This window comes from Seriola lalandi, unplaced genomic scaffold (assembly GCF_002814215.2).
Source record: "Seriola lalandi dorsalis isolate HSWRI2012SDOR001 ecotype SW California unplaced genomic scaffold, Sedor1 jcf7180002054311, whole genome shotgun sequence".
NCBI lineage: Eukaryota > Metazoa > Chordata > Actinopteri > Carangiformes > Carangidae > Seriola > Seriola lalandi.
The window spans coordinates 783,696-807,501 of NW_019524864.1; the positions used below are offsets into that span (position 1 = coordinate 783,696).

At 42.6% G+C, this 23,806-nt stretch overlaps 4 protein-coding genes across 4 annotated transcripts in view; 3 read left to right on the plus strand and 1 right to left on the minus strand.

The window, feature by feature from the left end:
* adam12a (ADAM metallopeptidase domain 12a) overlaps window positions 1-8,997 on the plus strand; it is a 72,575-nt gene extending 63,578 nt beyond the window's left edge. The window contains exons 17-23 of the mRNA XM_023406509.2: window positions 415-492; window positions 1,826-1,934; window positions 2,225-2,360; window positions 2,594-2,711; window positions 3,902-4,162; window positions 6,841-7,022; window positions 7,112-8,997. Coding sequence (XP_023262277.1) covers window positions 415-492; window positions 1,826-1,934; window positions 2,225-2,360; window positions 2,594-2,711; window positions 3,902-4,162; window positions 6,841-7,022; window positions 7,112-7,181 — 954 coding nt within the window. The 3' untranslated portion in view covers window positions 7,182-8,997. The remainder of the gene's footprint in view (window positions 1-414; window positions 493-1,825; window positions 1,935-2,224; window positions 2,361-2,593; window positions 2,712-3,901; window positions 4,163-6,840; window positions 7,023-7,111) is intronic.
* Window positions 8,998-10,226: 1,229 nt separating this feature from the next.
* LOC111655231 (putative pre-mRNA-splicing factor ATP-dependent RNA helicase DHX32) lies at window positions 10,227-16,294 on the plus strand. Its single transcript, XM_023406558.2, has 11 exons — window positions 10,227-10,788; window positions 11,579-11,772; window positions 11,930-12,302; window positions 12,414-12,653; window positions 12,738-12,831; window positions 13,072-13,221; window positions 14,165-14,356; window positions 14,515-14,655; window positions 15,205-15,395; window positions 15,488-15,678; window positions 15,869-16,294. Exons 1-11 carry the CDS (start codon window positions 10,528-10,530, stop codon window positions 16,065-16,067), a joined length of 2,226 nt encoding a protein of 741 aa, XP_023262326.1. The 5' UTR covers window positions 10,227-10,527; the 3' UTR covers window positions 16,068-16,294.
* A 448-nt stretch (window positions 16,295-16,742) lies between these two features.
* bccip (BRCA2 and CDKN1A interacting protein) lies at window positions 16,743-20,360 on the minus strand. Its single transcript, XM_023406559.2, has 7 exons — window positions 20,150-20,360; window positions 19,764-19,838; window positions 19,109-19,189; window positions 18,924-19,010; window positions 18,642-18,829; window positions 17,763-17,931; window positions 16,743-17,554 (listed from the first exon to the last, which is right to left on the minus strand). The coding sequence occupies exons 1-7, from the start codon at window positions 20,288-20,290 to the stop codon at window positions 17,384-17,386; spliced, it is 912 nt and encodes a 303-aa protein (XP_023262327.1). The 5' UTR covers window positions 20,291-20,360; the 3' UTR covers window positions 16,743-17,383.
* Window positions 20,361-20,556: 196 nt separating this feature from the next.
* On the plus strand, window positions 20,557-23,446 carry uros (uroporphyrinogen III synthase). The gene is made up of 10 exons (XM_023406560.2): window positions 20,557-20,711; window positions 21,195-21,274; window positions 21,397-21,480; window positions 21,580-21,676; window positions 21,844-21,918; window positions 22,284-22,358; window positions 22,464-22,547; window positions 22,691-22,776; window positions 22,857-22,955; window positions 23,043-23,446. The coding sequence occupies exons 2-10, from the start codon at window positions 21,212-21,214 to the stop codon at window positions 23,163-23,165; spliced, it is 786 nt and encodes a 261-aa protein (XP_023262328.1). The 5' UTR covers window positions 20,557-20,711; window positions 21,195-21,211; the 3' UTR covers window positions 23,166-23,446.
* Window positions 23,447-23,806: the final 360 nt, after the last annotated feature.

Consider the following 23,806-nt stretch of genomic DNA (forward strand, 5'->3'; position numbering starts at 1 on the left):
GTTGGTCATTTCAATGATACAGTTACTCCATTTAGTCTAATTTACTTCTCTATGTGCCTCCACCCTTATAAAAGATCCAGCCTCCGCCCTCATCTGTCAAGGGCTCTGGCATCACTCTGTGCCCACTGCTGCCAAGCTCATCTTCACATACAGCCTGGATATATTTGGGTGTGGTGCCTTTAAGGACCTGTGTAATAACTTTTAAAAATCAGCTTAAAAAAAAATTCTTGAAAAACATAATTATATTTCACTCTACGCAGTTTTATAGCTGAAGTGGTTTGTCAGTGGCAAATTAAAAGAAATGGTGAGCTGGATCTGCTGTTCTTTTCTCTTGAAAGATTAAAGGATTGAAAATATTACTGAAATGCTCTTTGAGCTCAAACTGTCAATTTTTAATGTCTTTGTCTGCTTCAGATGTGTCTGAACCGTCAGTGCCAGAACGTCAGCGTTTTCGGTGTGCACGAGTGCTCAGCCAAGTGCAGCGATCGAGGGGTGAGTGCAGCATCGTTCATCCTGTTTTAGTGTCGTGCAGAACAAACGTGACAGGTGTCTATCTCAAACCGCTCCCCGCCCAGTTTAGTTTACTTAATATCCCATTCCTTCTTCACACAGGAGCTTGTTTTGGCTGTAATATGTTCGAAACGCCCAGTATACGGTGGGTAGGGAGCCATTACAATGCCTTGCAATCAATCATTCTGGATGCTGAAAGGTTCAATCAATTAGACATAATGGCTTCATTTATGTTCAGCCTTAAGTGCCATTTATCATGCTTGCAGGCAGTCGTCCTTGTCCCAAAAAACCCTGTTGAAATCTGAAGGCCATGCTTTATTTGGCCAAACGCTGGGAGTGGTGACACACAGTTTGACTTTGAACTGGGGGAGCACGGCTATTGAATGTGTCTTAAATGCCAACCATCAAACGTCTATGGGTGGTCCCGCTTGAGATGAAATATGTGGCTATGTGTTGTTACCCTGAAGTTCACTGGTAGGTCCCAGAGGCTTTGACTGCGACTGGTTTCCTTCATCAAAGCTACGAAGGAAACCATTTTTACTGTCAGTCTGTTAAAATGAAACATCTCCAGTTATATTATACAGTCATATTTGTTTGTCTAGTTCCAATTAAGACATATCTATAAAGCTCTGAGGGCAGTTTTACTCAAAGAAATAAAAGGATGTTGCTCCTCCAGGAGACAGGGCACCCCTTCATGCGCAGATCAGATCAAGATGTTGCCTTGGAAAGAGGCCCTCACCTGCTTCACATTACCATGCTGGGGAATCCTCTTAGCTTTTACCATTCCTGCACTCCTGCAGGACAGGAAGACAAGAGAGGGAGAGATTATTAAAATGTGGTATAAGGCAAAGAGTTAGCTCTGATTCTAATACCAGACATCTTTGCCATGTTGAGCCCGGCAGCACTGGCTGGTTGTGTGACTCCGACTCTGCTGCTCCATGCAGCACATTGAGAATCCGCATCATGAGTATTTGTTTACTGTGGTGTGTAATGCTGAAACAACACAGACGGAAAATGAATTAACAATATTGTTGATAATCAAAGGCCCATTTCCTCATTGAATTTCATAGGTTGATTATTTGATTAATTGAAAAACAACCAGTAGCTTAATTGAAAATCAATAAAAACAAAAATTAGCTGAAGTCTCTGGTGAAATCAAGTGTGCATCCAGTTTCATAAACAGGACTTTGTCAACTATTAAGTGTATACACTGCAGCTATATGAGTGCAGAGGCTGCGTATTGAATATTATGGTAGTGTCGCTGATGACTTCATTTTGGGCTCGTCTAACAGGTAATTGTTTTATCATACTGCAGGTGTGCAACAACAACAAGAACTGTCACTGCGAGGCCCACTGGGCACCTCCATTCTGTGACAAAGCAGGATTTGGAGGGAGCGTGGACAGTGGCCCCATCAGATTAGCAGGTAAGTCAACAGCTGCAACTCAAGTACATCTAATGGCTGATTTATTGTAGGAGTCATAGGGGTCATGTTATGTCATAGGTCTTGGGCACTTCAGCAATAATGTATCACTGACTCAAGCTCAAGCAGCAGAATAAATCTTAAAAGTCATAAAACATTTGTTTCCCCCGCTGAAAACAACAGTTTTAGTTTAGTTTCCAGGGACGACAAATCATTAAAAATCAAAAGTCAAACCTGTAGAAATGTTGAAAGATAAAGTTTAAGACTGTATTTTATTTATTTTTTCTAAACAGACAACGGGAGTCTGACTGTGGGCATCCTGGTGGCTCTCCTCACTGTGCTGGGAGCTGGTCTGATCATCTGCATGAAGAGAAAAACCCTGCTGGGCCTGCTCCTCACCAGTAAAAAGAACCCAATCGAGAAGCTCCGGTGAGTTTTCAGAACGTGACAGTTAAATTGTTTTTAAATGTAAAAGTCTTTTTTTTTCTTTTTGTAACATAGTAGTGACTGTTTTTACAACTTGTCACACTGCGAAGTCAATTACTGTGTCCAATTTGTTTTTGTTTTATAATTTGAAATATATGACGTTTGTAACTGATGTTTGATTAATATGTGTATAAGTGTATAATTAGCGATATATAATTTCTTCTTTTGTATTCCAGATCAGTAAGCGCTGCAATCAGCGGCCCGTCCCCTACTAACCAGCCTCCATCAGCGAGCATGGCGACGTCTCCATCAGGACCGGCCCCGCCTCTGCCACGCAGCGCCGCCATCTTCAAGGTCACTAGATCCCACGTCTTTGCTTGACAGGCCCATTACAAACACACAGAGATGGATTGCAAACAGAAAAAGACTTGTGTACAATATGTGAGTCAAACAAACGGAGGATCACCGGCAGATGATCGGAGCTGTAATGCTCTCGCTGGAATGCCGCAGCTGTTTCGATAGCGCAAATCATCCTCAGCAGGATTGACGTGTTGTTTTCCCACAAATGGCAGCTCATTCAAATCCAATTAAATCACCCCTCTCTATGTGGACATGTGGAGGAGGTGGCAATAATGGAGTCTGTGGTGAGCAGCGTGTTCGTGACACTTGAATACATTTCTTGTCATTAACAGCTGCCTGTTAAGAGAGAAATTGTCATATCTGCACGTTTCCACACATGAACAAGGTGGATGCGGCCTCTTACACGAGATATAATGTCATCCTGTCACTGATAATAGCAAGACGGAGCGGGGAGGTTTTTTTTGCTGTAATGACCTGTGTGCCTACATCACTGCATGCCTTAACTACTCCAATACTGCCCTGACATGCTTTGTAATGGGAAGTGACCCGTGATCGATTGAGTTTAGGGGGCTGCTGAAATAAGAGGAGCTGTGTCTGAATTGACATTTGTGCTGCAGGGGTGGCACAAGAGCGAGGCGAGCTGTTGCGCATTAACTTGAGATCGGTGTTTCCAGTTAGTGGCATGTGGTTTTCATTCGGGGGTCAACGGTAAGAAGAGAAAGGATGTAAAGGCTGTTTGATGTAAGCACAGTGCAGGTGAGGTCATTTTCCAGTTGTCGGGAGCCTGTGTTAAACCGCCGCAAGACTGCATGTGTACATGGCTTTTTATGTGTTACATTGTGTGCACATCTGGCCGGGTCTAAATACCAGGCAGACTCATATTTTGGCTCAATTCTGTGTCTGATCTGTCTCAGTGGGAGTGTGTGTGGGCTCTTTAGCTCCGTGCACCTTTGTATGAGGCCAAGCTGCTGCTTATGGCGCAGTTTTGGTCTTTTCCTTTTGAAAGGTTACATTGAGCGGACCTGCGGTTGTAATAGTGAGCCGGCAAGTGGGAGTGTTTGATTTATACATCTCGGCAAGATCAGCATAGGAAGAGGAGGAGGTTAACATGACTGTGTCTGATAGGAAGCAGACAGTTTCTCCTCTGACTGACTCTTCTGGTTCTGTCTTTCATCTTTCTGCAGCCTCCTCATCGGGGGCCGGAGGCGGTGCTCCCACCAGCGCCCTACCCCTCCCACAGCCTGCGCAGGCTGCCCCAGTGCCCTCCGGTTCACCTCGGTCACCCCGTCCCCTTGTCTCTCACCGTGTCCCTGTCCCCTGGCCCTGGGCAGCTGAGACCTCTGGTGCCTCCACCTCACCGAGCCCCTCCACCTCATATCCACGTCGCAGCCAGGGGGGCATCGTTCCGCAGTGCGTCACGCCATAACTCCTGCAGGATGGTCATGGTGAGTGCATTCCCCTGTTCCCTCTCTTGGAAACATTTTATTTGATGGTGTTACTCTGTGAAATTTCTCCGCTGGGTCTGGGGAGCTTTTACTCACTACTACAGCCTATAATACCTAACCAGGGAAATGATGTTGTTCACTGCACCTTCAGATGGGTGTTGTGATGTCGACTGTTTTCACGGTTCTTTTGTGTCCTATAAAAGTATATGCATGCTGACAGTTATGCACAGTCTCATAAAATAAGGAGGTTAACCCGGGAGCTAGCGCCATCCAAGCGAGACTTCAATTCTACAATACAAACCACCACATAAATAATGAAAATGGAGCCAGACTTGCAGAAGGGTGGGGAGATGGAGAAGATGAAACGGCAACTTTAGTGAGCAAGTATGTCCAAATATCGCAGGGTGGTAAACTTGCTGCCACTGGTATTCCATGGAGTTTAGTTATGGCATTGCAGGCTGTCAGAGTTGAGGGGAAGAGAAAGCCAGAGGTTCCTGGTGTTAAATCCCTCTCACTCAGTGATTCTCAAAGACTCTTATTTGCCTTTAATCCGGTTTGACTTATACCCAGTGGGCAAGAGAGACAGAGAGAGGCAAAGAGAGAGACGAGTGAAGAGACAGAAAGACGAGGTGATAAAAGGGACAAAGGGAGGCTTGAGATAATGAGTGAAAGAGTTGATTAATCAGAAAACGAATGACAATATAATAAAACGTGTGTGTAATGATATAAAATCTGTCTTCGTATGAGAAGTTATAACTGTCTACAAATACTGTATGTTAAGTAAAATGACCTTATATTTGCTTACAATTACATTCTATTGTGTTTTAACCATTTGTTAAATATTTATAATATGATTGAATCGTTATCTGCAGTTCCTGGGAAGCTTGGTATTAAATGTTTTATGATTAAAAAAAAACAATTGTCTTTTTACAATAGTGTGCGAGGGAATATCCAGTATTTATGCAATTTTAAAGGTCCCATTTTGTATAAAGTGAGAATTCTCATGTATTTTTTTTGTATGTAAAGCAGGTCTAGGTTCTATGTTAATACTGTGTAGTATCAAAGTGCGCTATCCACGGACAAAATACACACAACCCGTATTCAAAAACTGTGACTTCAAACGTGCCGTCGGGACTTCTGGAACTTTTTGATGTCACAACGAAACAGTCACCGCTCTCAGCTATCCCCCCGGCACGGCCCGCCTGGACCCACCGTCCAATCTTGCAGGGTTTGGTTTCTCTGAGTGTTTACCTGAAAATCTGCTACATGGTTATTCAATCACGCAGAAAATAGTCTGAACTGTTGTTGCTAGAGCTCCAAGGAGACGCCTGAGAGAGGAGATGTAAAACTACACTGAGATGGTTTTTGGTACAAAAACAGAACTTAAAATAAAACACCGGGAAGGTGTAAACTATGGGACCTTTTCAAGTTGTAAACAAACAAACAAACAAAAATGCAGACAACAACATTAAAGAACATAAAGCTAAATGCAGTATGAATAATAAAAAATAATAAAAAACGCCCTCATAAAAGTATACTATGTGCTTTGCTTGAGAACATACAGTATAGCTTCCAGAGCCATTTAAACAAGCACCACTCAGTTTTACAAAGGTTTTTGGCTTTCATGCACCTGTACAACAGGTGAGGTGCAGCAGCTCTTGGCAGTTGTTTTGACTTCAATAAGTAGACTTTCCCTCTCAGCTGCTCCTATTTAATGTCAAAGTGTGAAACTGAAAAGGGATTCCTGTTGGCAGCAGACTTCACCGGCAGTATCTTTAGCAGCTGTTTGGCAGCTCTGAGACGTTGACAAAGCCCCCCCACACACACACACACACACACACACACACACACACACACACACACAGTGAAAGAAAGCTCTCTGCTGGGGGCATGGGAAGTATTTTCCACTTGGATCGCTTCACCTGAGGGAGCCAGCAGGTTTTCAGACAGACTTGGATTTGTGAGATATGGGTTCAGTTATTCTAAGTTGAAACTGCAGCAGAATTTTGTGCCTATTAATCACCTTATCAGACGGCCTCTGTTCATTTGCCGGCATTTCACTTCTCTGCCATTTGGTATTGTTCTGCTATTTTTGGATGGAGCTCAAGCCGGCCCCATTGCATGACAGAGTTGGCTGTCAGTGTGATGAATTCATACCAGTACTTCAATACTGCAGCTTGTCGTGATACTTGACCTCATGGATATAAAGGGGAGACATCCTGTATCCTGTATTAAAGACTTCACTGACAGCATAGAGCATTAAGGTTTTCATTGAAAACAACTAATAAGGTCATCAAATTTGCTTTTGACGTTGGAGTGATGTTTTGAATCGGTTGACCCAATTCTAAGAGTGAGTGAGGTCCGAGGTTCAACTGTGTGGCTCCTTCTTCTCTGTGATGTTTGAGGAGGCTCCTCTTGAACCAAGACGAAGAGGAGGAAGTGAATGGAGACCAGATGGGAGCAAGGTAATGGGTCTTTATCATGGACCTCAGTCTTCTAGAGAAAGATTAAAACCACATGACTGCTCCTCTCATCGCAAGTTGCACGGGCAGTGCTGCCCTCGCGCATGGGAGACGAGGACCAGAGGGCCAGCAGGCCTGAGCTGTGGTTCTCTGACTGTGAGTGCCACCTGCTGGAGATTCTCAGTCATTTTTCGTATGCGTTTGTCCTTTTGTCAGGAGTTGGAGAAGCCCAGTCCTCCGCAGAAGCCCCTTCCCGCTGATCCAAGGAGCTCCCGCCTGGTTAGAAGTCCTTCTGTCGCGCAGGGCCACGCTGTAGTCCAAGGGCCTTCTGCTGTTTGTGGCCCTGCACCAGTACCTGGTGTACCCAGACCTATGCGCCCTGTCCCACACCCCAACAGGTGAGTTCCAACCGGTTCCAAACAGCACTCAAGCTTGTATCATAATTATTTTATTTTACATATTTGTATCACTTTTCTCCCTCTCTTAGACCCAGTCCCAAGCATCCTCCAACACTACCAAAGCCTTGCATAATTGCCAACATCAAATACAGCAGCTGAGACTTTGGCCAAAAGGGACATTGTTGTGATAAGACACTTAAGAAATTGCACTATGAAAGCTCTGAAAACCTTAAAAAAAAGATTGTGGCTTCTCTGAGTTTTGAATCAGGAGATCTGCCGTGTCCCTTTGGTGCTCTGTCTCTGAATGGTGCTACGAGTCTGAGCTCAGGTACATGTAAAGTATTTATATTGTGTATTTATTGCCACGCAGTGCACTGTGCCAGACACTTTTACTACATGGTAGCAACTTAAAACTTTTTAATTTGTTGTTTGCATCAATTTCACAATTTTGTTTTTTTCCATATCAACTGATCTTTATTAAGGTGATAGGAGACTTTAAAAAAAAAAAAAAAAAAGCCAATCTGTGAAATTGTGATTGCAGAAATGTTTTTGTGAAACGTGTTTTAATGAAGGGAACCCTTTACATAATAGTTTAGTTCTGTATACAGCAGGAAGAGTTATTGTGCAATGACAGATGAGAACATAAACAACTTCAGACAACATTTCTAGTTCATTTGCAACTCTGTGGGTTTTTTTTTTTTTTTTTCCTGGAGGGTAAATGTTCTCCGTAGCAGCTTAGAGCCAGACGGAAAAAGCTTGAAACAACCACTGAAAAAGAATGGTATTACCACAGCAGTTCTGCAATGTGACTGTCAACATGATTAAATAACCGAAACACCGTGTGGGAATTTGAGGGGCTGAAAAACGCATCTGAAACGCAGGCCTGTTTCTTCTTCATTTATATTACAGAAAGGTAACAAGTTGGATTGTGAAATGTCACTGATTTGCCATTTTCCGTTGCATTAACGAGACCCAAGAAGCTCACTCGAGGGATCTGGGTACCGAGGTATGAACTGAACATGTATCTAAAAATGAGCCAAGATCAAGGAAGCGTTCATCCCGCTGAGAGACTAAACTTCTCTGAAGTACCGCTCAGCTAAAGGTCATGTGTGTTGAATATTTCCCTCTGTGTCTGTCTGCACCGAGGATTAAATCCTGGACTGTCTCGAAGCTGTGGCCGTACAGGCGTCACGGAGGCACTCACTTGTAAACAGCCGGTGTCTGGCTACAGTGTTCATGTGTGCATTTTGAATCGTGCTTCTCTGTGATGGGAAAGGACAGACTCGCTCGGCAAGGACACATTTCTAGATCTTTCTGCGGCTGAAATGAACTGAAGTGGTTCCTCTGTGAACACTGAACCCGCCGATCGTCCAAAATCATCCAGTGCAGTTATTCATTTTCTATTTTTTGTACCTTTTTACTTTGGCTATTGAGATTAGTTTTTTAAAGCCAATCTACATACTAGATACAAACGCCTGCATAAATCAGACGTGGTAATGGAACAGTGTTTTATTATTCGTACACATTTCTTGTTTTACTGGATTGCAATGCAGCATATATACAGTACATTCACACTGAGCAACGTTTCCTTTAAGCACAGCTCTTCACAAATACGTAGGCGGAAAACTGACATGGACTGAACTTTTGTTACTTTTGATACTGTTGTATTTTTAATAATGCACTAGTTTTACATTCATTGCTTTGTTTACTTAGCTTTTTTTTTTTTTCAATGCTATGTGTCCATGTACTAATAGACAGTCTTTGAGTCCAGTCGCGTGACTATACGTTATTGTCCATATGTTCCTTGTATGTTGTTTTACAGGTGAACACATTTTCATGCAGAATGCTTTTTTTTTTTTTTTTAATGACGGCTCTTTGATACATCATATGTAAAGAAAACACACCAAGTGTCAGTGTCTGGTCATGGTATTTTGAACACTCGAGCAGTATTAGTAAAAACTGTTTTTCCAATTGATTTCTGTGCCTGGTTCTCTTTTTCACACAGCACGCACGTTATCAGCAAGAGGTGCCATAAAATGAATAGATCAATTAAATGAAAGAAAGGCAGCTTCCATCCAGCAGTCCTACTTTGTAAGAATACAAAGGCAGATTTAATGCTTATCCATTTTCAAAACCACAATTGCTTTGAATCAACAATAAATGGCCTTTCTGTTTTTTATGCTTGAGCCCAAAAACAGACTAAAAAGACTGAATAGTGAACACTGTAAATTCATCATTTTACAAGAGTCTTTGTTTTCATACAGCAGTTTATTTTCAGAGGTTGAAGGTTTCAAAGTTGTTCAACCATTTAACACAGACAGCTGGAGCAGCTTAGCTTATTTCAACACTCTGAGCTTTTGTCTAAAAGTAATTTGCCACGGTCTTTGAAAGGGATTTTAAAAAAAAAACACTGCTTCAATCAATACAGGTGTAGGATTGTGTGTTCTCGGGATGTTCGACAAAAGTAGTACAAGAGAAAAAAAGTCTTTCTAATTCTAATGAGAAATCAAAGCAGGTTCACACAATACCGAGGACACATGCTGTCACTGATGAGAAGCTCCTGAAACCAGCCTCAGCCAACATTGCCTCAACTACAGACCAGGTTTTATTTGTCAAGAAATACAAAGGCCTAATTTTTGTGTCAAGGGCTGAATATTTGAACTATTCCTCGGTGTGATTGAAATCATTTACACATATATTTGTCCATGGTTACTAACAGAACTGGACCGAATAATGGCCAAACAGCCCCCCCTTGTGGAGAATCTGCAGCCTGCTAAAAGTAAATGGGTGAATGAGTTAGAGCAAGTTCATCTTCAACTTACCCATGTACCCCTCATGGACACCCCTCCCCCCCCCCATCTAATGCCATCTCATGCTGTCTTATAATTGTGACTTAGGGTCCTTTAACTACCACATCTATTTTATAAAGTGGCACAAATTAGCTTCCATATACAGCACACTGCATTCAGCTGGCTACTCCTGAGATTATACTGCACTCACTGAAGAAAGGCTGTTTTTTTTTTCGTTTTCAACATTACAGGAAAGAACATTTCTGAGGAGATATATTCGCACTGGTGGGACCATCCATCCGCAGCTTGAGCGTCCTCACTGCTTCACACGTGATCATCTGGATAATAACATTCAGGCGATTATGACAGGCTCGCGGACACTGGGCTCAGTGGTGAATGTGAAGCCCTAAGCAAATCAAAACACGTGTGAAGCCACGCTGGGGGAGAGAAATTACGCACCGGTGAGCACCGCGCGTCCGCCAGCTTCAAACTGCACAACTCCAAACTTTGAACCGCTTAATACGTAGTATAGTTTTAGCAAAAACGAAGAGGCAGAAGCAGAGAGATATTGTGGTTAATCGTTTTCTTTTAAATAGCTTGTACCCGGTTTCATCTGAGTGGACCAGTAGCTCTGAGTGGTGTGGAGAAGAAAAAGAAAAAAGAAAAGAAAAAAACATTCGTGCGCTTTCGTCCTGATTCGCAAATATAAATGTGTCATGTCGGGGGAAAATAATCCAGCGGAGCCAGACGTTAACCTTGAAAGTGAAGACTGTCCCGGGGAAGATGTACCCGGCTTTGGAGATGATCTGGAGTTAAATCAGTTCGATGGATTGCCCTTTTCCTCGCGTTACTACAAATTACTAAAAGAGAGGAAGACTCTTCCTGTGTGGGAGGTCAGGCAAGAGTTTGAGGATGCTCTGGTAAACAACCAGCTGGTTATTGTGTGCGGGACCGCAAAGACTGGGAGGAGTACACAGGTAAGACTGCGTGATCAATAATGCTAATACGCTGTCAGGAAAGAAGAGTAGGATGGAGAAGTGTCTTTCAGAAAGATTTTATTAAAGAAAAATCAGATGTAAAGAATATTACACGTCCCTTCACTTCTGCATATATCTGTGTTCATGTAAATATAGACTTCCTTTAGAACTGGACCCACATACCAAAGCATAACCCAGTTGGTATGACTTGCATGTAGGCTGTTGTCACATGCTCAGTCCAGCCTTGATTTGATCTATTTGAGGTTGATCCTTTCAGTTGTGTTTTTCTGTCCTGCAAAAACTTTTCTTAGAGATAGCTTTGATACTTGTGACTTTAAAAAGAAAAAAAAAAACTTTGACTGAAGGAGTACCATGATGTGAGTCTGTGTGAACAGGCTGCCCAGCTCAGCAGATGCTGTTGTGTCACTGTGTTGCTGTCCAAGCTCCAGCCTTGCCTGCCTGACTGTCAGCCAGCACAAAGGCTCCAGCAGGGGTGTTAGGGGACCTCCTGCTGCTAAGCCCTGATCCGCTGGAGCCGCCACATGCTGCCAAAGCAATTTTGCATTATGAGCAATAATACCATAGGATATCTCCTGTCAGTGTTTGTTTTGCTGTGTGCCTAAACAAAAGCTGTTGGTACAATCCTGAAAGGATGCCCGCTGCTGGAAACCCAAGTTGATGTGAATAAAAAAGATGCTGTTTTGTGGAGAATTAGTACTCCGGAGCACTGGCAAGACGCACAGTGAGGTGCGGGAAAGTGAACAACATTTCGGTGTTTATTCTCCTCCAGATCCCTCAGTGGTGCGCGGAGTTCTGCCTGTCGGCCCAGTACCAGCACGGCATGGTGGTGTGCACGCAGACCAACAGGCAGCAGGCTGTAGATCTGGCCTTGCGTGTGGCTGATGAAATGGACGTCAACATAGGCCATGAAGTGGGTTACACCATCCCTCTGGAAACTTGCTGCTCCTCCGACACTGTTCTGAGGTTTGTTGATGAGCTCTGTCTGTCTGTTGCACAGCCAGCAGCAGCAGCAGCAGCAGCAGCAGCAGCAGCATCACGCTTGAATGACACTTTAATATCATCCACAAACCATCTCTGTCACTCTTAATTTCTTTTCCTTGCTTGTGCTTTTGTTTCTCAGATATTGCACTGATGATATGCTGCTGAGAGAGATGATGTCAGACCCTTTTCTGGAGCACTATGGGGCCATTGTTATCGACCAGGCCCACGAGAGGACAGTTAGCACAGACATACTACTAGGTCTCCTCAAGGACATCCTGCTGCAGAGGCCTGACCTCAGGGTGGTTGTCCTCGCCGTCCCGCCCATGACCGACAAGCTGCTGGGCCACTACGGCAGCGTCCCTCTCATCAGTCTGGAGGCCTCGTGTCCTGCTGAAGTCGTCCACAGCAGCAGCGGCAACAAAGACTACTTCTACTCGGCACTGAGACTGGTGCTGGAGATCCATCGAACCAAAGAGGACGGAGATGCTGTTGTGTTTTTTGCCTCAGCTGAGGTAGGTCGTATTTATTCATCGTATATTTCATGAGTGGTTTCCTTTGGCTCAGAGCGGAGACTGGTTTAACAAATTCACCTCTCCTACTTTTACTTGTAATTCCTTCTGCAGGAGGTCCACTGCGCCCAAAGCATCCTCCAGAGAGAGGGCACTAGGCTGGGAGCGGACTTGGGCGAGATGGTGCCTGTAGTCCTGCACCCGAGCCAGGGAGGGTTACTGCCTTTCCTGACCAAGCAACCGGGCCCCGATAGGTCCAGGAGAGTTTTCCTCTCTACCCAACAGGGGGAGGATATATGGTGGGCTACAGAGTCCGTCAACTTTGTCATTGACACGGGAGTCCAGAAAAAACTGGTAAATTATTGCGTCCCATAAGACTTATCCACCTAAATGAGCACACTGACGTTATTAATTGGTGGTTTTTACCGTCTATTGTAGGTGTACAATCCAAGAATAAGAGCCAACTCGGAGATACTCCGACCCATAAGTCAATGTCAGGCAGATGTACGTAAGCAGCTGTCTGGGCCAACAGGTATGTCTGACACCCTGCTACCTGGAGAAGAATTGAACCTATTGAAAAGGTTAAAAAAAGTTTTGTTTCGGCCGCTTTGAAAGTCAACCTCGGGAATGGTCTTGACTATGATAATCCTGGAGGAAAAACTTCCCACCATCAGAGTTAATCAAATAATTTCATGTAAAACTACAATTAGGCACATCAGGTTTTTTTTTTTTTTGTGCCTTACTGAATTGGGTTCAATTTTATTTCCTACAGGCAAATGTTTCTGCTTGTATCCAGAGGAGAGCCAGCTTCCTGCAGAGAACTCCCCGCTGATCTTGGAGTCCAACATTACACCAACAGTCCTCTTCCTAAAAAGGATAGAGATAGCCGGCCTGGGCCAGTGCGACTTCATCGACAGACCAGGTGAAGTATCCTCCCAGAGGACACTGGGACGAGTGAAACCAGTGTAACATGATTCGAGATTACGAGCATTTTTATTTTTTGGGTTGCTGTTTCCCACAGACCGCAGCTCTCTCTTTCTCCCTCTCTCTCTCTCTCTCTCTCTCTCTCTCTCTCTCTCTCTCTCTCTCTCTCTCTCTCTCACACTCTCTCTCTCTCTCGCTCTCTCTCCCACCCTAAAACACAACCAGAAGTGTATGTGGGAGAGTTTTTTGGCGAAAGGAAGTGCAGATGAATTTGCTCTGTGTGGCTGTTTGGGCCCAGTCAGCCATGATTTAGCCGAGCTGACAAGGCCCTGCTGCTAACCATTGTCTAAGCTCTGACCCACCCTAACATGAACAGAACAGGCTAAAAGAGGCCAGCTCATTAACGATTACACAACATGTCTCATTAGGGCAGCGCCGGACAAGGACAATGAAATGGAAGCACAGGCCAAACGTACTTTAATATCTCCATATTCTTGCAGAATTTGGCACAGAAACGACTTGCCCCTGTGTACATATATAATTATGTTTTCTTGTGGTAAGAGTTTTGTGGAAAATAGAGCCAACAAATTGTAGGATTTTTGTGTGATTGTAGTATCTTCCAAATGATTCGGATGACTTAAGTTGATGTTTGTAGCAAAATAAGAGATATTGGTGCGGTCTATGTGTTTTTTTTGGCGCAGTTATCTCATCTGTCACTGTGTGGGTTTTTTTTTTTTTTTAATGCTGACATTTGTAAATTCCTGACTTTGGAATTTACAAATTCTCCCTCTTAAGTATTTACTATTTACTATTACTATTACTATTACAACTTGCTATTTACCACTACAAAATACAGGTACAGGATGTGGGAGTGAAATTTGATGTGTTTATATAAAAAAAAAAAAAGACACACAATCACACTTGTGTGTTCATTCTGGCAGATCCTGAGGGTCTCATGCAGGCGTTAGAGGAGCTGGACTACCTCGCCGCTTTGGATGACGATGGAAACTTGTCTGAGATTGGCATCATAATGTCTGAAATCCCCCTGGAGCCTCAGATGGCCAAAGCCCTTTTAGCGTCCTGCGAGTTTGACTGCGTGAGTGAGATGCTGACAATCGCAGCGATGCTGTCAGGTACGCACGCGTCGTGGATTCACCATATGGACACTGTTGTAGTAGTTCATCTGCGGACGCAAAAAGCTGCAGTTTCTTTCAGACACTGAACCAGATGGTCTTTGGTTTCGAGTGGCTTGTCTCAGTGATGTTGACCTCGTCGTTTCCTTGTCTTTTAGCGCCAAGCTGCTTCCTGAAGCCCCCTGCCTCCATGACCCACGAGGCCGTCCAGTGTCACAGAAAGTTCCAGCACCCTGAAGGCGACCACTTCACCCTCATAAATATCTACAACGCCTTCAAACAAAGCCAGAGAGAGCAATGTGAGAAACTGAACAGAACAGAACCGGTCTACTCAAGTAAAATATTACACTTTTAAACATGCTGAAATTTGGCATTACACACACAGACATCCTCACTACGGTGATCCTGAATCTGTTATTGTAACATAGAGGCCAGTGTCATCATATCGTGGCAAGTTAACTGAGAAAGGACAAAGGATACACTGGGGCACTTTCAACCTGCTTTACATTTCACTTTAGAAAGAGTTAAAAACAGAAGAATCAAAGACAAAATTACACAAGAGAGATTGTTTAAGTGTTAAGAAATTATTAGAATAAATCTGAAATACAACATGTATGCAATCATAAAAATAGAGGAAAACCTCTAACGAATGACTACAAACAAACAGAATTTGATCAGGTGTTAAGTGGTTTAATTAATATTATTAGACCCTTATGAACCTCTTCCAAGCTGAATATTCTTTTGAATGCAGTTTTAAGTAAGTTCCATATTTCTGAGTCTAAAGCCTCAGTTTGACTCAAACTCTATCTCACTATATGTGACGTGATATGTGTTTTTTTTTTTTCCAGACTTCAGTGTTGAAAAGTGGTGCCAGGACTATTTCCTGGATCACTCTGCCCTGAAGACAGCTGAGGCCATTAGATCAGAGTTGACCGACACTTTGAACAGGATCGAGCTTCCCATCTCTGACCCCTCCTTTGGAACCAAGACGAACACCCTCAACGTCAAAAGAGCTCTACTGGCCGGGTTCTTCATGCAGGTGCATGGAAACTAAATGTCAGCGTTGATGAATCTGCCTCCAGTGAGTTTTTAAAACCGTATTCATGTTTCAAATCTTTCCTTTTTTCTTAGATCGCTCGAGACGTGGACGGATCAGGGAATTACTTCATTCTGACACACAAGCACATGGCGCAGGTGCACCCGCTCTCCAGCTACGGGGCTCAGTCGCAGAAGCTTGGCCTGCCGGAGTGGGTTGTTTTCCACGAGTACACCCTGTCAGAGAACAACTGCATGAGGACAGTGTCAGAAATTTCCCCTCAAGTGTAAGTCAATCCCCTCTGTAACACCACGTGCACGAGCAGATTAGATCCGAGTTCTCACGGCTTATGTCTTCTGTCCGCCACACTGGTGAGACAAACATGTTTTTGACTGTTTTTGTCATTGAACTGATCCGTTTGGTCGCCTCATTAATCCTCTTTTTAAATAATTGAATTTCTGTTTTGTCATTCTTAGGTTCATTCAAATGGCACCACTGTATTTCTTCTACAATCTGCCCCCTAGTGAAAGCAAAGACATACTGCAAGACTTGTTGGAGCCGGATGGATCCAGAAAATGTAAAGATGAGAAACAAAAAACTGCAGCTGCCGGCGGCGACGCCAGTGGCGGCTGTGCAGTGATGCCGCAGACTTATGACAGATGTGTGATTCAATGATGTGAAGTTCTGGGCTCTTATAATAATCTTATCGCCAAATGCATATATGCTTGTAAAATATTTATCGTCAATCCAAACTGTAATTTTGATTAATTTCATTGCTTCAAAGTTGTTTTGATGGTCTCATGTACTCCATCACAGGCAGAAGGTGAAGTCTAGTGAGCTGAAATGTTGTGTAAAAAAAAAAAAAGAAAAAAAGTAGTAAACAAATCATGGGAGACCTTTCAGTTGTAGTCTAAAACATGTGCAACCTTTTTCTTTCTTTGAGAGCTGGCATCTAAATAAGTTTTCTTGCTCTCTCCGCCGACACTGTCCATCTGGGAACGCCAGTCATCCCGACAGCTGTTTAGATGTTCAGACGTTAATGAGCAGCGGAGGGGCTGCAGATGGGTGTTGTCTGTTGCTGCGCTTTGAACAGAGAAAACTCATCCCATCACACCTCCTGCACAAACAACCAAGATGCAGCAGACTCGAAGCTATGGTCTAACACTTTGCATGTGCAAGCCACCGGATGACTCATTTGTCACCGTGTCACCTGCTTCCTTTCCCTCCTTCTTTATGTGAAGTTGTCCCTTTTCAGAGGTGTTGGCGCACCTTCCTCTTCAGGTTAAACATCTGGTTTTCTCAGGCTGAGACATTATGGATGAGTTGCTTCCAGATTAAGAAAGGAAATGATTGTCGAGGCAGATATAAGACATTTATTAATAATCTGTGTCGAGAGCTACAGAAATGCTTAATTCGAAAACCGTTTGTAGAAAAGAAAAAAAAGATATTGTGATTTATTGCCAACAATAACAAAACAAAAAGTTTTCTTCTAATTTATGTCATTGAGGAAAATCTGGAACTATCAATCTGGTAACTTTATACAGCTTTCCTGTTCAGTAATTTGATTAAATGGCAAATGACACATCCCGTCCTCCTCCATCTGCTGAGACTAGACTCCAAACTCGCCCATTTCAGCTGTTGTCATTAACACTAAAGATTTATCATCTTTAACCATAGTTCATAATCTTATTATAAACACAGGTCTTTGTAAAAAAAACAAGACTTTCACAATATAACAGTCGAATATTTCGTCAGTATGAGCAGGGTATGTGGTGTGTTCCTTCTGCATCGTTTCTTAAATGAACCAGGAATTTGTAAAAACTGTATCTACAATTGCTGAAAAAAACAACCGAGAACCCAACTGTCAAGTTCACGATACTGACACTACTGTAGCTTATGATTTCTTCTAGTCTCTTAAGAGAGTAGTGAACCATTTCCATGACCCCGAAAATCCTCAGAGCGAACACAAGTGTCTTAGTTTATTGTGAGGTTCACACAGTTAGGTATTCTTTGAGTTTGTCCATGATGACAGGCATTCTGTCGGCTGGTATCAGCATCACTGTCCTGAACGGCTTCATGGGGACGTCGTCGAATGACCACCTGCCGCTCAAACAGGAGTCTGCCTCCTCCTGGACCGAGTAGTGGAACTTCATGATGGCTTGCTGTAAGGAGTATACAGACGATGTTTAAAACTGCAAGAATATTATATACAAATATTTGAAATATTTTAATTAATAACAAGATAAACTTTTTTATTTTTTGTCTGAGACTTGTATATAAGGGTAAGTTTACATCTAAAGAACCAAAAGTGTTGTCATCCAAATACAAGCACTCCCTGTACATTATCATTTGTAGACTGCTTGACTGTACCTCATAGAAGAATTCCTCCTCTGCATTGACAAACATGTATTCCTCTTTGGGCGTGCCTCCTCTGGCTGGGATACTCTTGGTTGCCTCTTTGCAGGTCTTGCTGATCATCAGACAATAGTGACACTTCCCACTGGGCTTGTTCGTCCTCTGAGCTTCAGTGATTTCTTCTCTGGAGGACAGAATTACATTGCGTTTATTTCCCTGCACACTCCACTCTCCAAAGACTTATTCAAAGCACAGAGATACTACAGATACTCCATCAGAATCATAAGCAAATTTAAATATATTCATAAAAAGCAGTCAACTTATCGTCAAAGTTTATTCATCTTTCGCAAAGCACCATAAGGTCAAGTATCTATTTTAACAACACAGCTTCAACAATAATTCTCAGTTCATACAGAAGCAAACGCAGTTCGCACTAATTGCCCCGACTGGAAAGGTTCCTCCACAGTGTCACATCCAGGAAACAACGATGTGATAAAAGCAAACGAGTGAATACAGTTTTACCTTTTAGTGGCACCGTCTCTTTATTCTCAAATGCCACCCTGACAATGTCTTATCATTACCTCTGCTGTTGCCCCCACAATTCAAAAAGCTGACTGACTGAAGCATCCCAACACAAATTCAATTATTTTGGTTGAGAACTGTATGCACTGTAAACACAGATATGCATGCAGCAAAACTGCAATAAAGTGCTGCAGTTGGAACAATATTATTTCCCTAGAAATAAACTTTGAGGCATAGTATGATAAAATTGCAAAATACATATTTCACAAGTTATGATGATGCATTTAATGGCACCTTTACTTCCATTTTTATGAAAAGCTATCAAGATGCCTCGAGGGGAAAAGGGTTATGAAAATTTGGAGTAGAACTCACTGGAGCTGTTTGTGCAGTGGAAGGGCGATCTGTGGGGGTACGTTGATGAAGCGCTCGCTCAGCAGCAGCCCCACAGGCTTGCTGGTGTCATTGAGGATGTGCTCTAGCTGCTCTGTCACGCTGTGGGTAGCGTTCTTCTCACACTGATCCACGATCAGCTCCTTCACCTCCTCCACGCACTGCACACCCTGCCAGCAGTATGACACACACAAATAGTTAACTTAAACTGAATGGTCACAGCCTATGAGAGCCAAATAGTCTTTGAGGCAACTGTGGTGTTACCTTTCTCTCTGTTAGGTTGAGCATAGTGATGAATCCAAACACTTCATCTGGATCATCGTCGTCACTGTCCTCTGGTACCTCAGCTTGCTGGAGCAAAGTGAAGGGACAGGTGAACACATGTTAGAGCTGAAGTTGTTGAACAGTCACCTATAAAATGATGGCAGTTAAATTACTGAGCAACTCACCCTGATGACACTTCCAACATGATTCTGTTGAACAATGATGTCTGTCATCTCTGATGTATTTACATGGGCCTTCAGGAAGAGCTGTGGCCAAACATAACAGAAGTGAAACCAGTGAAGCCATGCTTCACCTAAAGCATAACATATAAAGAAGCTACCATATCATTACCAAGCACATTATTAGGAACACCAGCACACCTGCTTTTTCATGCAATCATCCGATAAACCAATCATGTGATGGCAGTGCAATATATTAAATCTTACAAATCAGGAGCCTCAGTTAATGTTCACATCATACAACATCTGAATGGGGGGAGAGAAGGTAAGGGCCATGACTTTGACCATGGCATATTTGTTGGTGTCATTTGGCTGAATTGAGAATTTCAGAAACTTGTTTCATGAACATGACAATGACTTTAGTGAACTTCAGTTGCCCCTACAGTCACCAGATCTTAATCCAAGAGAACAGCTTTGGGATGTGGTAGCGCAGGAGACTGGAAGTATGAATGTGCAGCTGAGAAAGGTGCGGAAATGATGTGATGTAATCATGTGAATGTTTACAGCATTGAGGCTATTTTGAGAGTAAAGGGAGGCTCTACACAGTATTAGTATGGTGTTCCTAATAAAGTGCGCAGTGAGTGTACATACTGTCCCAAACCTGTTGCAGCAGTTTCTTGATACCATTGAAGTCGTTGTGTGAAATGGCGTGGGCTTCGAAGTCCACAATGACCTCCTGAATAAGAAACGATAACAAAAATCAGAGCATTTACCAACAGCCTGTGTGGACAGTAATTATTTACAAGTACTTCTGTTGATATAATAGAGCAGCTGTTAGCCTATTACCAAATAAGCTTATTACCAAATAAGCTAACGTTACATTAACGCAGTAACGTTACCCCTTAAATGGGACAGTCCATATTATCTCATATACTTATTTCAAACCTGCCTAACAGCAACACTAACTGCAGCTCACGTCGACAGCTGGGTTAGCTAGCTAAGTAGCTGGCTAGCAAGGCCAATGTGCCAATATTTTGTTATTTTTACCTCATTGATCTCTTCCTCTGATGCCTCGCTGTCCTCCTCCCCGGATTCATCATCCTCCTCCGGATTCTCATCGGAGCTATTGTCACTTTCCCCGGGATTTTCACCCAAACCTACTGCTCTCCTCTTAGCTGATGAAGCCATGCTGCAAACAGGTAACACGCGTGTCAACTGAGTGGGCGGGGCTAATGTAACAGTTCCGCTACAGCGCTCCAGGAAAGTAATTTCGTGAAGCCGCCATTATGGCTCCAAATGTGGACGACTTGCCACTTGCCGTTGCAACCTTCAGCGCCGCAATGCCGTCTTGTCACTCAGTAGTAAAATGGAACAAACCATTTAGAAAAGGGGTATTAGTTCTTTGAACTATGCATAACCTATTACGTTACTATTATAAACGGGTATTCGCATTACATGTTATCATCATTGAATTATATTATTGTGATGAATTACGTTTTTTATAATTAAAATTTGTTTTTTGAGAAGTTAGTCAAGTATCCAGTATTATGTCTCCCCTTCTTGAACGTTGCAGAAGTCGTTCTGCGCTCAGCCGTATGAACAACTCAAGGTACATGAATTTTATGTAATATTCAGTCTTTTTATATTATCTGTTGTAGAATCTATCACTGCACAGCACGAGAAAGATAAATGAGTCGCTTATTATCGCTAGGCATAACTGACAGGTTCAATTAAGGGGACGGTTGCTTCAGCTAAACTGTCACTCAGTGTGTCTTGCTAATGTAAACAATAACACGGGAGAAGAGATTAACCACGTTTCAGCTGAATACAACAGTTTCATCTTGAAAGTGGGGCATTATTGCTCTTTATTTGCTGCCCATATACAGTCCAAAAATCGTGACTCGACACTGTTGTTATCAGCAGGTTGCATATGACAGTTTTAGGGTGTAGCTTAGCTTGCTGTGCCTTCACACCCACAGTCCTCGATGTTTTTGCAGTTTAGTCAACGACTGGCTGCATTTTAGACAGCAGTATTCATATTCCACGCTGGGTTCTACTGTTTTATTCTTCCCCATTTATTTTGTTGATCCAGTATTTTAAGGTCTCAAGATGCATGTGCTGCTGCTCAAAGAGCCAAGAGATGGAGACTCTGGACCTGATCCTTACATCAAGGTAGATTCAATTTCTCCATTTTAACTTGGATGTAATGGTATTCAGTTCAGATATAACAGTAGTTACATTTTTATGCTTTGCATTTGACTGCACATTTTGAGTCCATTATTTTGATTCCCCAGGAGCTGGCGTCACATGGTCATAAAGCCACCCTAATTCCCGTGCTGTCTTTTAAGTTTGTCTCATTAAACACCTTGTCAGATAAGGTAAATATTGTGACAGTATGAAATTAACATATTTGTCATTTATCTGTTTTTGTTTTTTCCATTGTCGGTCGGTTGTTTAAGATGTCTTTTACTTTTCAGCTTTTCCAACCAGAAAAACACGGAGGCCTTATATTTACCAGTCCAAGAGCAGTGGAGGCTGTAAAGATGTGCTTGGAAGCAGAGGAAAGAAGGGAAGGTGAGAGGATACAGAGAAATGCATTAAAAAAAAAAAAAAAAAACAGCATGTATTTGGTTAAATGTCTCTCAGTTCTGTTTACTGTGTTTCTGGCCTGCTAACTGAGATTTGAAACTATTTCACTCTAGTTTGATTAAATGTCATTTTTTTCTTAATTATTAACCCAGAGTGGAAAAGCTCTGTGAAAGATAAATGGAACGCCAAGGCCATATATGTGGTTGGGAAGGCAACTGCTGCATTAGGTGAGTTGTCGTCACATCTGAAAACACTTATCTCTTGATATAATTTTTTTATAAAAGTCCATCTTTGTGCTTTTTATAAACCTTTGCTATGTTGTTGCTAAGTGAAACATACTGTGGCAGGCACCTGGTGCTCACAGGGATGTGTCAAGTGACGTTACTACCCTCAGTCATTTGGAAATGGGTTGTGCACAAGTGACAGTTTGCTGTGACGCAGGTGCAACACCTTCCTGATGTGTGTTTTACCTTCTTTGTTCATAGTAAATGTCAGCAGTTGCTTCTCTTTGTTGTCAGATATTTGCTCTGCCATGTCGTGATATCACCATTACATATCTTCATATCTTTTTTTTTTGGTGTTTTATCCACAGTAAGAAATCTGGGTCTGAACCCTTTGGGTGAAGACACAGGGACAGCAGAGGTCTTATCACGTGTTATCATTGAACGTACGATATGAGTTTATACTTGAGCATTCTTCACAGTTCACTTTAATTGAAAATTTGTGACTGTTCTGATAATTAATATGACCTTTTACTTAATTCTCATCATAGGAGAGGACACAAATATTCCACCACTTTTTTTCCCCTGTGGCTCAATCAAAAGGGAAGTCTTGCCCACGGCTTTAAGGGAAAATGGTAAGCATTCCCCCCTGCTGTGCCTCACGATTAAAACTCAAGGTGATAAGTCAAAGTGGAAACTCCCACTGGGGTTAGACTAATTATAAAATAGTAATTTGCACTACCTTTATCACTGCGGGGATCTGTTTCTTTGTTTCCAGGAGTGCCTCTGGAGACGCTGACTGTCTATCAGACAGCTGAACATCCAGATCTGGAGAAAAATCTAAAGAACTATTTCACAGAGCAGGTACACCCCCCCACAAATGCTTCTACATTTAAGAGAATACTTTTTATGTAGAAAATGCTTATTTGTCTGTGTGTTCACAGGGCACTCCGGCTAGCGTAGCTTTCTTCAGCCCATCAGGAGTGAAGTTTTGCCTAGAAGTCGTGCGGAGGCTGTCAGGTGAACACCTGACTCAAATAAAGGTACTGCTGCCTCATAGTCACACATATAAAAAAATTGCAGTAGATCTTCAGTGCTTCTGACAGTCACTTAAACTTCTTTGTTTCCAGTTTGCAGCAATAGGGCCTACTACACAAGACGCAATGACAGCAGAAGGCCTGAGTGTCAGCTGTGCTGCAGAAAAGCCAACAGCCGAACACCTGGCAGCAGCGATAGCAAAAGCTCTACAGTAACAGCCACCACCGCTCTAAATCCATCCACTTTATCTCCTCTCTATTCTGTTTTATTTAAATGTATTATCATTTGTCTGCTTTGTTTTACCTGCTTACGTATCTTACCAGTTATGTATATATGTATGTATATTTAGCCTTTTTTTGCACTGAGAAAAAGGGCCATAGAAGCCACGAAAAATGTGAGTGAATATAATTATAATTCTATTTATGTTGAGCTTGCTCAAGAAAGTCAGTGTATATATATTTGAAAATAAATTTTGGTCAAGTGTGGTGATATGAAAGGTTGGTCATGGTGTTTATTCACTGTAAAACACTCAGTGTGGTGTGCTGTGTGTGTCTCTCCTATTCAGAACAGGTGTTGGCAGAGGTCACGGTTGTCCTAAAACGCTGTCATTGTCCACATGAAAGCAAAGGTTTTCACTTGGTTCTATAGGTCAACAACAGTCCATTTCAAACCAGTGGAGCGTGTATAACACATCCATACAAACCAGTCAAAGTGAGCAGTTGCAGACAGTAAAGATGGGTTTACTTTTCACACAAGGGTGAGAAAAGTGGGATACCTCCAGAGAGTCGCACCTTCAGATGGGTGTGGTGAAACTCAAGGTTTTGCCTATAAAATACTGTGACTTCTCACTTGCCAT

What these genes read in the sequence shown, in the direction of transcription:
- LOC111655231 (XM_023406558.2), top strand. Translation starts at nt 10,528, where the DNA reads ATGTCGGGGGAAAATAATCCAGCGGAGCCAGACGTTAACCTTGAAAGT. An exon ending in AGACTGGGAGGAGTACACAG is followed by an intron (nt 10,789 to 11,578) that starts GTAAGACTGCGT and finishes ATTCTCCTCCAG; the next exon opens with ATCCCTCAGTGGTGCGCGGA. An exon ending in GCAGCTGTCTGGGCCAACAG is followed by an intron (nt 12,832 to 13,071) that starts GTATGTCTGACA and finishes TATTTCCTACAG; the next exon opens with GCAAATGTTTCTGCTTGTAT.
- uros (XM_023406560.2), top strand. Translation starts at nt 21,212, where the DNA reads ATGCATGTGCTGCTGCTCAAAGAGCCAAGAGATGGAGACTCTGGACCT. An exon ending in ATCACGTGTTATCATTGAAC is followed by an intron (nt 22,359 to 22,463) that starts GTACGATATGAG and finishes TTCTCATCATAG; the next exon opens with GAGAGGACACAAATATTCCA. An exon ending in AACACCTGACTCAAATAAAG is followed by an intron (nt 22,956 to 23,042) that starts GTACTGCTGCCT and finishes CTTTGTTTCCAG; the next exon opens with TTTGCAGCAATAGGGCCTAC.
- bccip (XM_023406559.2), bottom strand. Translation starts at nt 20,290, where the DNA reads ATGGCTTCATCAGCTAAGAGGAGAGCAGTAGGTTTGGGTGAAAATCCC. An exon ending in TCAAGAAACTGCTGCAACAG is followed by an intron (nt 19,190 to 19,763) that starts GTTTGGGACAGT and finishes GTTTGGCCACAG; the next exon opens with CTCTTCCTGAAGGCCCATGT. An exon ending in TCAACCTAACAGAGAGAAAG is followed by an intron (nt 18,830 to 18,923) that starts GTAACACCACAG and finishes TACTGCTGGCAG; the next exon opens with GGTGTGCAGTGCGTGGAGGA.